Raw genomic sequence first — 15,591 nt, forward strand, 5'->3', positions numbered from 1 at the left:
CCGAAAGCTACTGAATTCGGATCACAGACTTCCAATTTTATTATTATTATTATTATAAAATAGAACAATGAATTAATTTAGGGCCACGTGGCCCTCAATTCGCCGCTATTTTTTCTTGCTTCGCCATGACGCAATTCAAGATACTACGGTACATCATGCATGACATGGTGGGCTTTCCTCATTCGTGCAAGGCATTGTGGGATACAAATTTGAAACAGGAGAGGAAAACGGAGGACACAAATGAAACGTGAAAGACTGACTACAGTAACGGAAAGCTAGAAGACGTCATGTTGTGAAGGAAAGGAAACGCAGGACCAAACTAATAAATATCGGCGGTCAGCAAGCACCTCGGTGTAATCAGCTGTTTATTTAGCGACAGAATGATGGAACTGTCAGTGCACAGTCAAGGTAAACCTGTAGATGGCAGTAATGTGACACTGGATGCCGCATGGCGGAAAACCCAACAGAAGAAGAAGAAAAAGAAGGAGGAGGTAAACCTGCGCATGCACACACCGGACTTCCTCTGTCTGTTTGACTGCACGAAGCGAGCGATTTCATGCACATTATTTGCTAGGGAATCCCCTCAAATCAAATAACTTCCCAACCACAGAATGGCTTGTTTTTTTTTTTTTTTTTAGATATTACAGAAATAAACATGCATCACAATGACCGAATTTCAGAGGGAACTAAATTTCACTGATTTTATGAAATCGAAAGGCCGTCTACTTTTAATATTAAACACTTAAAGAATCCTTGGATCCATTTCAAGTAAAACCATTCCATTCCAGTAAAACCAGAAGCACATCTTTAATAATCATTGTTTTTCATCAGTTAGTCTATTAGTTACAGTACACTGATCTCTGCTGATGCTGATCTCTGCTTATCTCTAGTCAAAAGTTGAGAGATTATTAGTATATAATGTATGTAGTATCTGGCATCAAGCTTTGTTGATTTAAAGACCAATGTGTTGAAAAATAGATCAATTTGCAGAATTTTGCTGCTATTTACTGAGGAACGGCGGTAGGAGGTTGATTGTCTGAAATTAGCTGCAAAATGTCCTAAGAAAAATCTGTTCTTTAGGACAAATGTTCTAAGCAAATTTTATGTGTCAAAATCACTGGTGTGTGTACATGTGCGTCAGTCTGTCCCTCGGTCTTGCATTACCTGTTCACACAGAGTTGCAATCAATCCTTCCAAGTCATGTTTCTCATGCACCACCATCTGCTTTTCTTCATACTCTTGTTCCAGCTGCATCTCTAGTTGCCTGAGCTGAAAACACCCATATTCACAAAATATCAAATTCATACCCTTGCATTTTATTCCTCCCATCCCTTCCTCCATCAGTCCCCACCCGTCTCTGAGAAGACTTCTGCACATCCTCTAGCTCTTCATCCTTGTCCTCCAGCTCCTTCTGATGGATCTGCTTTATTCTCTCCATCTCCATCTCAAAGCGTAGATGTACCTTGGGAGGAGGGAGAGGGCAAGTCATCCCCTACAAGTGTGCCACAAATATCATCATCATCATCATCATAAAAAAATCAGCAGGCAACTGACCATCTTGAAAGCCTGTTAGCTTAGCAATGTCATTAAGCATCACAGCACATCATAAAACAACTTACTGTTGCCATTTTTGGATTTGTAATCAGATTTGCACTGTGGGGTGCTGGAGAGTGAACAGCTATTTTTTCATTGTAGAGGGTGGATTTGGGAGAAATTACCATTTTCACTTTGAAGGAAAATCAGAGAGAGAGAGACAGAGAAAGTGGCTGTGTATTTCTGCTGTGGGTGTAGCTGGAAAAGCAATGCTACCTGTTCCTGCTGCTGAATTTTGGCTGTCATATTGGCAAGCTCATGAGCACGCTCCTTATCTCTGCTGTCAAGTTCACGTAGTTGTTTCTTCAGCTCAGGCACTGAGTCGGAGCCAAGGTTCAGGGGCACAGTCAAATCTCGGATCTGAGTACACAGCTCTTGTTTTTGATGCTGCAAGTGTTCTACCTCCAACTGACTTTCCTACACACACACACACACACACATACACACACACACACACACACACACACACACACACACACACATTGTGCATTTGTCCTTCACACAACACTTAGTTTGTTCATTTTTAATTATTAAAGAACAATAACCATTAAATAAAGTATGCCTAGTCAATGACACATAAGGACTCAAAAGACACCCAAGTATCACTTTTGTCCATCACTCAGTATTGACTCTGGGGGGTGAATACCTATTAAGAGTTGTTTAGAATTTTTTAATATTTAAATAATTCTGATATGTTCAGAATTCTGATCTAAACATGTTATTAGGGGCCAAGCACTGAAAGTGCAAGTGTTGTAATTGTTCAATTATTATTATTATTATTATTATTATTATTATTATACTTTCTGCCATGGGAGTCTATGGCAGCACATAGAACCCCTTGGTGGATTTTGATAAAATCTGGCACTGTGTTATTGGACAGTCCAAAGTATCCAGAAGTCAGTTTTGGGGTCATCCATCTCTGTAGCACCAGCAACAGGCCAAAATTCACAGTACATTTTTGCTTATAATTTTTGAAATGTTTGTCCTAGGGCTGTGACCTCCTCCCCGCCCAAATCCTTGGGTCATCTCAATTCAAATGCCATTAAAATCAGCCATAATGGATTTAACGACATTCAAAGAATTTTGCTAGGGCAAATGATATACCTGCTGTCTGCCAATGAAATTCAATGGCAAAGCCTCCAAACAGGATGTGAACCCATAGCTTAGTCACACTTGTCTATCTAAACCAAACTTGGGGTCTGATTCACATCCCACCCAAAAGGAGTCCAGAAAAACTTACTTCATTTTACTACTCAGGGTCATTATATCCATCCATCCATCTATTATCTGTAGCCGCTTATCCTGTACAGGGTCGCAGGCAAGCTGGAGCCTATCCCAGCTGACTATGGGTGAGAGGTGGGGTACACCCTGGACAAGTCACCAGGTCATCGCAGGGCTGACACAGAGACAAACAACCATTCACACTCACATTCACACCTACGGTCAATTTAGAGTCACCAGTTAACCTAACCTGCATGTCTTTGGACTGTGGGGGAAACCGGAGCACCTGGAGGAAACCCACGCGGACATGGGGAGAACATGCAAACTTCACACAGAAAAGCCCTTGCTGGTCGCTGGGCTCGAGCCCAGGACCTTCTTGCTGTGAGGCGACAGTGCTAACCACGACACCACCATGCCGCCAGAGTTGCTATAATTTTTTAAAAAAATGCTTTTTGTTATTACTCTTCATATCTTTGGTCTAATATCATGTTATTTGATGTCATGACTTTTTAGCTCCTGAGGCTCGGACATTCAATGGCAAAGCTGCCAAATAGTAAGTGAGGCTGTTTTTCAGGAATGCTTTAATATAGCTACATTAAACTTGGTGAAATGACTCAATACTCTACCACAGGGAAGTTTGGCAACAATTACCCGATTTGGAGGTGACGATTCTCATCCCAGCCACTTCACACTCAGCTGCAAACCATCCCAGGGCATGCTGGAGGTCATGGCTTTATCAAGCCAAAAGGATCACATCAACTGCAAAAAGCAACAGTGCAATCCTGATGCCCCCAAACCAGGACACCTTCCACCTCCTGATGGTTGCGGCAACTTTCAGGTCATCTGCACTTTTCAGAAAGGTGTTTAAGGCCCTGTACCCTCGTCGTTGTCCACAACGTTTCAGTGCCAACACTTTGCATTTGCAATGAGAATAAATATTTCCTTCAAAAAAGTGACCAAAATGGTTTGTTATATGTATATAACTGTGCATGCCCCAAAAACTCATGGCATGACCAGTAATACCACTATTGAAAGAATGGCTCAACTGACCTCTACGCAATCCACCACTGGAACAGAGAGAATTTATTTGGTGCTCACTTCTTATCCTAATAAAAATTTGACTGAAATTATATTCAACAAGTAAAACTCAACATCAGCGACCTCAAAGGGGATGCCTCCACTGCCAAGAAGTCTAGTCCTTCTTGTTATTACTTTTCTTGTTTTGTTATTGATGTATGACAAAACAGGGGTGACCTGAAGAGGGCTGTGCACAAGAGATGTCCTCGCAATCTGACAGATTTGGAGCGCTTTTGCAAGGAAGAGTGGGCAAATATTGCCAAGTCTAGATGTGGCAGGCTGATAGACTCCGACCCAAAAAGACTGAATGCTGTAATGAAATCAAAAGGTGCTTCAACAAAGTAGTAGTTTAAGGGTGTGCACACTTATGCAACCAGCTTATTGTATGTTTTTTTTATTTTTTTCTCCCAAACAGATTTGTTTGTTTTTCAGTTGAACTGTACAGGTTATAGGTCACATTAAAGGTGGGAAAAGTTTTGAAATTATTTATTGTGGTGTCATTTTCTTTTACATCAGAAAAACCTATAATTTTAACGGGGTGTGTATACTTTTTATATCCACTGTATCTACACTCTCAGAACTCTGGAACCCCATGGGATGAATATTTTGTTTTGACAACAAATATTGCATTCTCAACCATTTAGAACTTGTTTGACTTCCTACAGCATCAGAAAGCAGGCTTAAGTCTGACCCTTCAGATGGCTGAAGTCCATACCTTCAAAGCCCGATGTAGAGAAAAGATCTCTGCCCCGAGAGCTATCCTCTCCTGGATGGCCTTGTCCTTTTGCTCTCTCTCATAATCTGCTTCCTCTAAAGCCCGGGTAAGCTCACTGTCAAACCTGTAAATAGCATTTTTGAACATCACAAGCATGCACATACCCATGAGCAGGTACAGATCTATATAGTGATATCATCCATCATGTACCTCAACACACATCCATCCATTTTGATGTGCACAAAAAAGGAAAGATGACATTCAATTTAGATGCATATGAACAGTGATCACTTCTATGCTAATGTGACATTTTGCCTGAAGTGAATCAACACACCTCCTCTGCTTCCTATCCAGGTCATGAGTACGCGCCTGCAGGCTGTCCATAAGAACACGGGCATCTTGCAGGTCAGAAGTCACATGCCGACAGTGCCGCTTCAGGTCAGTGACCATGCGCTTTGACTGTTCCAGCTGGGCTTGCAGTTCCAAAACCTTTGATAAAGGGATAAGAAGACAGTATTAAAGCACCCCGAAAATAATTTTGATGCATTGAAATGTATACATACTTCCTCTGCTCCCAGACTTAACATGTTATTTATACTTTATGCAATTCTTTTGTCTAAGTATATTGGGATACCGCTACACAGTACCAGTCAAAAGTTTCAACACACCTTCTACATCCCCAAATCAGAAAAAGTTGGGACAGTAAGGAAAATGCACATTTAAAAAAAAAAAAGCAGTGATTTTCTAAATTTACTTTGACTTGTATTTCATTGCCGACAGTATGAACCTAAGATATTTCATGTGTCTGGTCAACTTAATTTCATTTGTTAATATACACCCATTCCAGCGTTTCAAGCCTGCAATATATTTTAAAAAAAAAAAAGTTGTGAAGGGGGCAATTTAGGGCTAGTAATGAGGTAAAACAATTCAATAATGATGTGATTTGAAACAGGTGATTGTAAATCATGACTGGGGACAAAATCAGTATCCAGGAAAGACCTAGTTTTTGAGAAGCAAAAATGGGCCAAGGATCTCTAGTTTGTCAACAAATGCATGAGAAAATTATTGAAATTTAAAAAAAAATCCTCTAAAAATATAGGAAGGGATTTGGATATTTCACACTCTAGTGCATAATATCATGAAGCAATTAAAGGAATCTGGAGGAATTTCAGGGCACAAAGGGCAAGGGTGCAAGCCTAAGTTGAACACCTGTGATCTCTGATCCCTCAGACAGCACTGCATCAAGAGCCACCATTCATCTACAGCGGATATAACCACATGTGCTCGGGGTTACTTTGGCAAACCTTTGCCAAGCACTACAATACGGAGTTACATCCACAAATGCTAATTAAAACAATACTGTGCAAAAAGGAAGCCTTATGTTAACTGTGCCTAGAAGCGCCGTCATCTTGTCTGGGCTTGGAGGTATCTGGGATGGACCATGACACAGTGGAAACTTGTATTGTGGTCAGATGAATCAGTATTCCAGGTCTTTTTTGTAAGAAATGGATGCCATGTGACCTGGGACAAAGATGAAAATGACCATCCAGACTATTACTAGCAACAAGTCAAAAAATCCAGGGTCTGTCATGGTATGGAGTTTTGTCAGTGCCCTTGGCAAAGGTAGCTTACACTTCTATAATGACAGAATTAATGCAGAAACGTACATTGAGATTTCGGGGCAACATATACTGCCTTCAAGAACACATTTTTCACAGGGTTATTTCAACAAGACAATGCAAAACCATATTCTGCACACATTACAAAGGCATGGCTGTGGAAGAAGAGGGTGCCTATCCACTCTGTACCTAATAGAGAATGTGTGGCAAATTTTAAAATTAAAACTATGACAACGACAACCCCATACTCTTGCAGACCTGGAACCTGTTTTCAGGAAGAATGGAACAAAACACCTGAATTTGGTTCATCATTTGGTGTCTTCAGTCCCTAAACATCTGAAGGTCAAAGATTATTGCATATAAAGATATACAGGGTGCCATGGTGTAGTGGTTAGCACTGTCGCCTCACAGCAAGAAGGTCCTGGGTTCAAGCCCAGTGACCAACGAGGGCCTTTCTGTGTGGAGTTTGCATGTTCTCCCTGTGTTTGTGTGGGTTTCCTCCGGGTGCTCCAGTTTCCCCCACAGTCCAAAGACATGCAGGTTAGGCTAAATGGAGGCTCTAAATTAACTATAGGTGTGAATGTGAGGGTGAATGGTTGTTTGTCTCCATGTGTCATCCCTGTGATGACCTGATGACTTGTCCAGGGTGTACCCTGCCTCTCACCCATAGTCAGTTGGGATAGGCTCCAGCTTGCCCGCAACCCTACATAGGATAAGTGGTTACAGATAATGGATGGATGGATGGATGGATGGATGGATGGATGGATATACAGGCCAAAGATTGTTTACAAATCATTGTTTTCAGGTTTAATTTCAACATACCATCCCAACTTTTTTTTTGATTTGAGGAAGTAGTTCAATGGTTTTTTTCTTTATTTTATTAATTAAAAAGCATTTCATGTCTTAAATTGTGGACTATCATTTCTCTTTACGTAGTTGAGCAGTTCTTAACATAATATGGATTACTCCAGTTGTTAAGTAGGGCTATTTTTATTCTTTACTATTTACTGCCTAATGAAATTAAATGTATTAAGAAGGCAATACATTTCACTAATTAACTTTTGACAAGGAACACATGTTAACTGAAAAGCATTCCACATGACTGCCTCATGAAGTTGGTTAAGATAATACCATTCGTGTGCAAAGCGTCATCAAGGTCAATAGTGGCTACTTTGAAGAACCTAAAATATTAAGCATTCTGTTTGGGTTTTTGACACTTTAACACGATCCCATTGATGTTCCATATGTTATTTCATAGTTGTAATGTCTTCAGTATTGCTCTACAATGTAGAAAATAGTAAAAATACAGAAAAACCTACGAGTAGGATGAGTAGTCCAAACTTTTGAATGGTACTATATATGATATATAGAGGAAAGGCCCAGTTGACAAAAGTATGTGAAGATACCAGTTTAGTACCTTGGTGTCCAAAAGTTTTCGTGCCTCTTTCTCAGCTTCAAACCGCTCCTCTGTCTGATGCAAACGTCTGCGTAGAAACTCCACTTCTGTCTGTGCACAATCCAACTGCAGCTGTAGTTCACTTTCTGAAATGTACACTTTAAATCATTCATTTATTTCCACATAAAATACATTTTATTCAGACTACATCAAATATATGTTTGGAAAAAATATATAAAGGAATACAGTTTGATGTCTGACATTGATGTCTATAATTTCAGTTTAAAATTATCAAATAGAAATGCTTCCCATATACTAGGTCAAAGTACCAACACCTGGTCTTCCCAGGCAGTCTCCAATCAAGTACGAACCAGGCCACTGGGTGGCGCCGATCTCCATTTCTATAGTCCTTGGCCTCTCGCCTATTACATAGCTAGGGTTGGGGGGGGGGTTGACAGTCCTCTGGTGACAGCAAGAGTTTGACTCCCTACTCACATCTGTATTGTTCCATGCCTCGCCAGATGTTAAAGGGTCAATGAAGATCACAAATATCAAAGTTTCAGAATTTCAGAATTCAGAACAGCTTATTCTAGAATAAGCTGTTTCGAAGGATGGACTGAAAGAAGCCTTTCCCAAGAACAGTCCACAAAATGCAGTACCTGAACTTGGCAAAGCATCATTGGCATTACCATTGTAATTGTGTTGTGGACAAATTAGTTCAAAATAAAAGTTGTGGCCATGAACATCATCAGCATGTTTAGTTAAAAAAAAAAAGGCAACTGTATACAAGGAAATGCCTGCAAGCTCACTGTAAAACATGGTGCTGCATCATTGATGTGTTGAGCATCATTTGGATGAAATTGAATGAATTCTGGTAAGTACAAGGATATTTTAGATCAGAACCTGATTGCCTCTCGCAGGGAGTTATGATAATAACTCCAAACATGCTGTGAAATAAACGAAGAAATGCTTGGCGAAACACAAAAATCAATGTTTTGCAAAGAAAATATTGTCTCCAGATTAGAAAATTGTTATTAACTGTTATAAAACCTATCAGAATAAAAAGGAGCTTCCCTTGTGATTTCAGTCCAGCCCAGTATAGCCATTATGCGTTTGTACATTATTCAGCAGAAACTTATTCAAAGCAGTAGGTGCTACCTGTAGCCATGCCACTTAAAGTTTCTTTGCTTTTGGCTCTTTGTTTCTCCTCAGCCAGCTGCTTCTCGTGTGCCTCCACAGTGATTTTGCTCTGATCCAAATGATCCTAAAATACATATCACATGGATCGTACCTTTTGTGTGTTGTATGTGTGTGTAGCTCATAAAATATTCCACTGGAGAAAAGTCTAAAAACGCTTAGTAAATACAAGATGTAACAAGATGAAACAACAACAATCATCAGTTAAACCTATGTTTTTTTTTACAACTTTATACTGTATATTTAGGGAACGATTCTTGTAAATTAGTTCTTTTAAAAGGCCTGACGTTATTGACAAAAGAGAAATTATGGCAATATGTTTGAGAAGAGACACCTGCAACTCCTTGTTTTCCTTAGTGAGACGAAGTCTTTCCGATCTCTCGGTGTCTAAAGTCTGACTCACAGCCTCTCCCCAAAACCTCTCATCAGTCAGCTCAGATACCACAGCCATTATCTGTGCTCAAAATCAATATGTGCATTAGCCCATACTTTTTGATGAAATTTACTTAAGTTGATTTCACCATATTGCCAGTCAGATTTAGGAAAGAAATCTGATATAGATTTATATCGTGTAAATAGCAGTAGGTAGAAGCATATACATGCAAACATATGCATACACAAATACGTACACGCACGCACACACCTTGGTCTCCAGGTTGTCAGCAGTCTGTCTAAGTTCATTCCGTTCCTTCTCAGACTTCTCTAGTCGCCTCCTCAATATGCTCATCTCATCCTGAAGCACATGAACCACCACATTTATACTCCATGCACATCTACACAATTTATCCTTGATGGTCGGTTTGTTACGTAGTCATTTTCTTTTTATTAACAGCAACACATCACTATAAACAATACCTTTCGAACAATACCTTTTTTTTAGGATTTTTCTAAGAACAAGTGTATGTAGAGTTCTAAATCTAAATACTGTTTTTACAGGTTAAGCTTGTCATATAGCATTGACAGACAAAATGAACACACAAACAAACAATATAATAAACATAACATAGCACAACATAACATATGGTTGTAACACACTGATCATGCTGACAAGAACTTAGAAGGACAGCGATATCATTTAAGACGAATAGCTGACCTCTTTGACCCGGGCCTTGTGTTCATCTATATTGACGTCTAGCAGGGGGCGGACTCTACACAGCAGTTTCCACCAGCTCCAGGTGGCTACTCTGTCCAGAACACGGACATTTCGCTGGATACATCTCACAGCCATCTGTTGCACCTGATCTCAGAACAGGAACACAATAATTCAGACTGATAGATATTTGCAAAAAGAAATCAAAAACAGCAGCAACAGTTGCTTCTCTGAGGTCATAGGTGACCTCCTTTCTTCTTGGCACGATGTAGACACACACTCGAGTGCTCCAGAAACCCACATGGCCAAAAGTTCTGCTTTTATTTAGGTACTTATAGAAGCTGGTGAAGACCACGTTTGTTATTTCGTCTGATAAAAATACTTGCACTGTCTTTTCTCATTTCTCATGAACTGTGTATGCACTATGTATGTGTGCATATTCTTCGTTTGCACGTGACATCATAGCTAATTATGCATGAGGCTTTGAACCAGAAGTTGGCCATGTTGGAGGATATACACAAACTCACGCGGCGCACATTTACAACAGAATATATGCTTGAGAGGTTGTTATGCTCAAGAATTCCTTTTGTTTCTTCGCTATGCCGACTCTTTATGCTGTAATTGGATGCAGGGACAACTCTATTCAAGACAATGGGACTTATAAGAAGTTCTTTAGAATTCCAGCAATTATAAATAATCAAGGAGAATAAAACAAGAGAGTTGTCCACAGAGCGTAGACGTCAACGGCTGTCCAACGTAAACCGGATGATGAGAAAGCAAAAACCACACAAGTCTGCAGTGAACATTTTATTAATGATAAGTGTTACGAACTAGTTATTAATGAAAGGTCGCAGTATATAAGAAACATTGGATCGTTTAATAGCCTGGTCGTGCAGAAACTCGCTGTGATCATTGACTGTATGAGCCGACAATCAAAGGCTTCTATGATTGTCTCATTTTAAAAAGAGCTGTATATAATTTTTGATGACACTGCTTTTATTTTGCTTTTTCTTTCCAGCTGATCTCTACAATTTTACAGATCCAGACTGGGCTCCGACACAAAATATGGGCCATAACAAAATCAAAGATGTTACTAAAGAAGTAACTTGAAATGCTCGACTTACAGAACGCAGAAATAAACGCAAAATTATTGAAGAATCTTCCCAAACGATCACAGAGTCAATCGAACAAGATTCATGTCAATCCACTACCTCAAATACTGCAGCCTCCTCACCCGGCGAGTGCTCTTTTATAACTAAATATGTTCTATAGTGTGTTAGATACCTATCTTTTGAAGCAGTCAAAATGACTGTTTTTAAAACAGATTTGAGATATGACTACAAGCTTCTAAATGTAACTCCTCTTACTTCCAGTCTGTACTCTTACCACTGTGTACATATATGTATATTGTACATCCTCCAATATGGTGACGGTCAATGATGCAAGCAGTTTTGGTCACATGGTTGTAAACGAAGAATACACTGAAAATGTTTGGAGGCTCTTTGGTTTTTATATTGCTTTTTGAGTAGTGTTGCAGAGTCAGGGTCCTTCCAGAACAGGTTGATTTATACAGACATCACGTGACAGATCATGTGACACTTTGATTGCACACAGGTGGAACTTAATCAACTAATTATGTGACTTATGAAGTGAATTGGTTGGACCAGCTCTTATTTAGGGGTTTCATACGAAAGGGGGTGAATACCTATGCACACTCCAGATTTCTGTTTTTTCATCTTAATTATTGTTTGTCTCATCTCATCTCATTATCTCTAGCCGCTTTATCCTTCTACAGGGTCGCAGGCAAGCTGGAGCCTATTCCAGCTGACTATGGGCGAAAGGCGGGGTACACCCTGGACAAGTCGCCAGGTCATCACAGGGCTGACATATAGACACAGACAACCATTCACACTCACATTCACACCTACGGTCAATTTAGAGTCACCAGTTAACCTAACCTGCATGTCTTTGGACTGTGGGGGAAACCGGAGCACCCGGAGGAAACCCACGCGGACACAGGGAGAACATGCAAACTCCACACAGAAAGGCCCTCGCCGGCCATGGGGCTCGAACCCGGACCTTCTTGCTGTGAGGCGACAGCGCTAAGCACTACACCACCGTGCCGCCCCATTATTGTTTGTGTCACAATAAAAAAAACAATTTGCACCTTTAAAGTGGTAGGCATGTTGTGTAAATTAAATGGTGCTAACCCTCCCAAAAATCCATTTTAATTCCAGCTTGTAATGCAACAACACTGTAAAAAATAGAATTACGCTTTGTTCAAGTAATTCCATATTCACAATTGAATGGACAAGAAAATATGAATAATTATTAACGAACAGAAAAATCCACATCAAACTGATAGGGTGCACCTCAATGATGTGTAAATATACAATAGTGAATAATCTGAATTGAAAATACATAATTGCCACAGGTGTTTATTCAGTGCATGCTCTTAATGACCAAGACACGGGTTTTCCTCTCCCAAATGCAAGGGCTGTGTGTATTTAGGCTGTGCAGGGTCATGTTCTAAGTCAATCTGCATCTTAACAGTTAGAAGGGCCATGTCCCCCCCTTAAACATGAATGTTTTGACATGGATGTAGCTTGTGTTTCAGAGCAGCTAGATTAGAATTACAAGACGCCCCAATTACAAGTGCACTTATTATTGCACTGTAGCTTGGCCTGTGAAACCAAGTTCAAGTACTGAAGGGCCATGTTTTGATTAAAGAAATGAAACCCCATGTAGCCTATTCATGCTTAAAAAGACGGAAAATAGATTGAACTCAGGGGGCATGCGCTGTAATTATACAAATACTTGATTTTGTTCAAAAGGGCTTATTGAAATAAAGTTTTTAAAAAAGTGTGAAGTTGGGGGCATCGTGGATTAGGTGGATAAGGCGCCATACCATAAATCTGGGGACCCAGGTTCAAAAAGAACAAAAAGAACAGAGCACATTACTCCAATTCTAAGGTCCCTTCACTGGCTTCCAGTAAGCTACAGAATTGACTTTAAAACATTGCTGCTGGTGTACAAATCTCTAAATGGTACAGGGCCCAATTACCTCTCTGATATGTTGCAGCGGCCTAACCCAATCAGATCTACCAGATCGAAACAGAAAAATTTACTATTAAAACCAGTTGTTAAAACAAAGTATGGTGAAGCAGCTTTTAGCTACTATGCAGTACAGCTATGGAACCAACTGCCAGAGGACATTAAAAATGCTCCTGCTGTTGGCAGCTTCAAATCTAGGTTAAAGACCAAGCTGTTTTCAGATGCTTTCTGTTAAATAATTAATATTGTCTTCTTTACATTTTTTATAATTTTTACTTTCTCTGCATGTTTCAAATTTACTTTAACTTTATTCTATTTTATTCTGCTGGTTTCTTTTTTTTTCTTTTTCTCCTCCTATTTGAACTACTACTTCATTTTATTATTTTATTTCTACTATTGTTTAATTCTTATTATTTTCTTTTAATTCTTTTAATTATTTTAATTAATTGTTTAATTCTTTTAATATTATATATTAGAATAAAAATAAAATTATTTTATGTAATTTTATTCTTTATTGTTTACTGTTTTGTTTTTACTTCTGTAAAGCACATTGAACTGCCATTGTGTATGAAATGTGCTATATAAATAAACTTGCCTTGCCCAGGTTCGATTCCGGCCTGAGGTCATTTCCCGATCCCTCCCCGTCTCTCTCTCCCGCTCATTTCCTGTCTCTACACTGTCCTATCCAATAATAAAGGTGAAAAAAAAGCCCCCCCAAAAATAAGTGTGAAGTTTACTGTACATTATTGAAGTTTTGTAATTGTGTAGAACAATGAAAAAAGGCATGTATAGTTTAATGATAAATTGTGATAACCTCAATTGCCTTTTTGTACTACTGTGAATGCCACTGTTCAGCAAAAAGAGAAATCTATGTTGGCAGAATGAGGAATTGAAAATTGACTTAATTAAGAATTCTTAATAAAGATAACAGTGTTATCATAGTTTGGATTATCATGGGCACATCGTTGGCAAAACATAAAATTCTTAATGCAGACGGTTGCCTTGAAATTTCAAGTATTCTCAACTATTCTGTTTTAACAGTGAAAACAGGACAAACACCAAGGGGGATGAATACTTTTGCAAGGCGCACGCGCACACACACACACACCCCTCCAATTTACATGGAGAACGAGCTACACTGTGTTCACTATAGTGGCACATCTATTTTTTTGGCTGAAAATAATTTCTTGATGAGGGATTTGTTTTTCTCTGAATATATTTATTTCAATTAAAAGTTGGATTTTTTTTTTTTTTTTCAGTGTGAGATGAAGCTACTTTACCAAAAAGTGGATTTTTTTCTAACCCTTTTTAATAATCTTTACAATGAGTGCCAATAATTGTCTAGGACACCGTATACACACACTTACAGTATCAGTCAAAGGTTTGGACACACTCCGTCTATACCACTTATTCGTCAGTGTCGCGGGGGCACCCCACCAATCTATCAAAGGGCTAACACATACCCTTTTTTGACCAACAGGAAATGGGTTCCGTTGTTGTTCACGCACCAAATTTTGAACCATTTGGAGCATTTCGACCACAAATAAATTGGTTTGGAACCTGAGAAACTGGTTCCCAAGTGGATCCAAAATATAGCTCCCCCCCCAGCACAAACCGTGATGACATCAGTGGGTGTGTCATTAGTTTGGAGAGGAAGCAGAATGCAGCAATGAAGAACACGATGGAAAAGGATACATCTTCAGAAATAAAATGGACTGAAAACAAATATCTGCAACAGAACAAAAGCTCGCAGGTAATCAATGCACACCACCATCTTGCGACAACTATTTACTCCCATTGTGAATGGTGCAAGGCCCTCCGTTCATGACGTGTCCTTGATTACAGCAGTTCCGCTCACAACTGGTGAAAATGTGGGTTGGTTTGCTAGCTGGCACCAAGGTACAAAGAATACTGAATGGAACCGGTTTAAGAACCCGTTCCCTGTTGGTTGAAAAGGGGTAACGGAGACGAACCACCCTTCAATTTAGAGTAGCCAGTTGATGTAACCCATATGTTTTTGGACTGTTGGAGCAAACAAGAGCACAAGTGGGAGGCACGAGGAGAACATACGTATTCCATACAGTCAGCGGTAAGGTTCAAACCCAGAACCTTCTTGATACAAGGTGACAGTTCTAAAAACTGCACCATCATGCTGCCCACACACTTATTGAGTGTGAGTGAGTGAGCATGTTTGTTTGTTTGTTTGTGTGTAGCCGGGGTCTCACCTTCAAGCGGCGGTATCTCTGCCGTGCCAAATGCCCCATACAGGCTGCCTGCAACTGCACCAGCCAGTTGTTCACCAAGCCATCCCTTTGTACATCCAAGGATCTCAACACACCACGCTTTAAGAACACCTAACACACATATACATACATTAGTGTCAATCATACAGGATTCTTTTCTATTAATGTAGACTCCCACCTTGCTTGCTCCCAAAACAATACTCTTCTTATCCAGATCCAGTTCACGCAATAATTCCTCCACTGCCTGAAAACAAGAGATAATCAGTGGTCCAAACCTAATTTTTACTGGGTCACTTTCACAACAATAGGGGCAAATCAGTAAGCCGTTTTTGAACGGCTGTTTCATGTGAATTCTAAATGAAATGAGATGCAAAACTGACATGGAT

At 39.6% G+C, this 15,591-nt stretch overlaps 1 protein-coding gene across 1 annotated transcript in view; it reads right to left on the minus strand.

The window, feature by feature from the left end:
- LOC132873815 (unconventional myosin-XVIIIb-like) overlaps window positions 1-15,591 on the minus strand; it is a 62,510-nt gene that overhangs the window by 20,766 nt on the left and 26,153 nt on the right. Inside the window, exons 21-32 of the mRNA XM_060909616.1 lie at window positions 15,384-15,449; window positions 15,188-15,316; window positions 9,912-10,055; window positions 9,462-9,551; window positions 9,153-9,272; window positions 8,780-8,885; window positions 7,643-7,767; window positions 4,941-5,095; window positions 4,607-4,730; window positions 1,810-2,010; window positions 1,352-1,462; window positions 1,165-1,269 (exon numbers count right to left, since the gene is read on the minus strand). Of these exons, the coding sequence (XP_060765599.1) occupies window positions 1,165-1,269; window positions 1,352-1,462; window positions 1,810-2,010; window positions 4,607-4,730; window positions 4,941-5,095; window positions 7,643-7,767; window positions 8,780-8,885; window positions 9,153-9,272; window positions 9,462-9,551; window positions 9,912-10,055; window positions 15,188-15,316; window positions 15,384-15,449 (1,476 nt within the window). The remainder of the gene's footprint in view (window positions 1-1,164; window positions 1,270-1,351; window positions 1,463-1,809; window positions 2,011-4,606; window positions 4,731-4,940; window positions 5,096-7,642; window positions 7,768-8,779; window positions 8,886-9,152; window positions 9,273-9,461; window positions 9,552-9,911; window positions 10,056-15,187; window positions 15,317-15,383; window positions 15,450-15,591) is intronic.

This window comes from Neoarius graeffei, chromosome 25 (genome assembly GCF_027579695.1).
Source record: "Neoarius graeffei isolate fNeoGra1 chromosome 25, fNeoGra1.pri, whole genome shotgun sequence".
Lineage (NCBI taxonomy): Eukaryota > Metazoa > Chordata > Actinopteri > Siluriformes > Ariidae > Neoarius > Neoarius graeffei.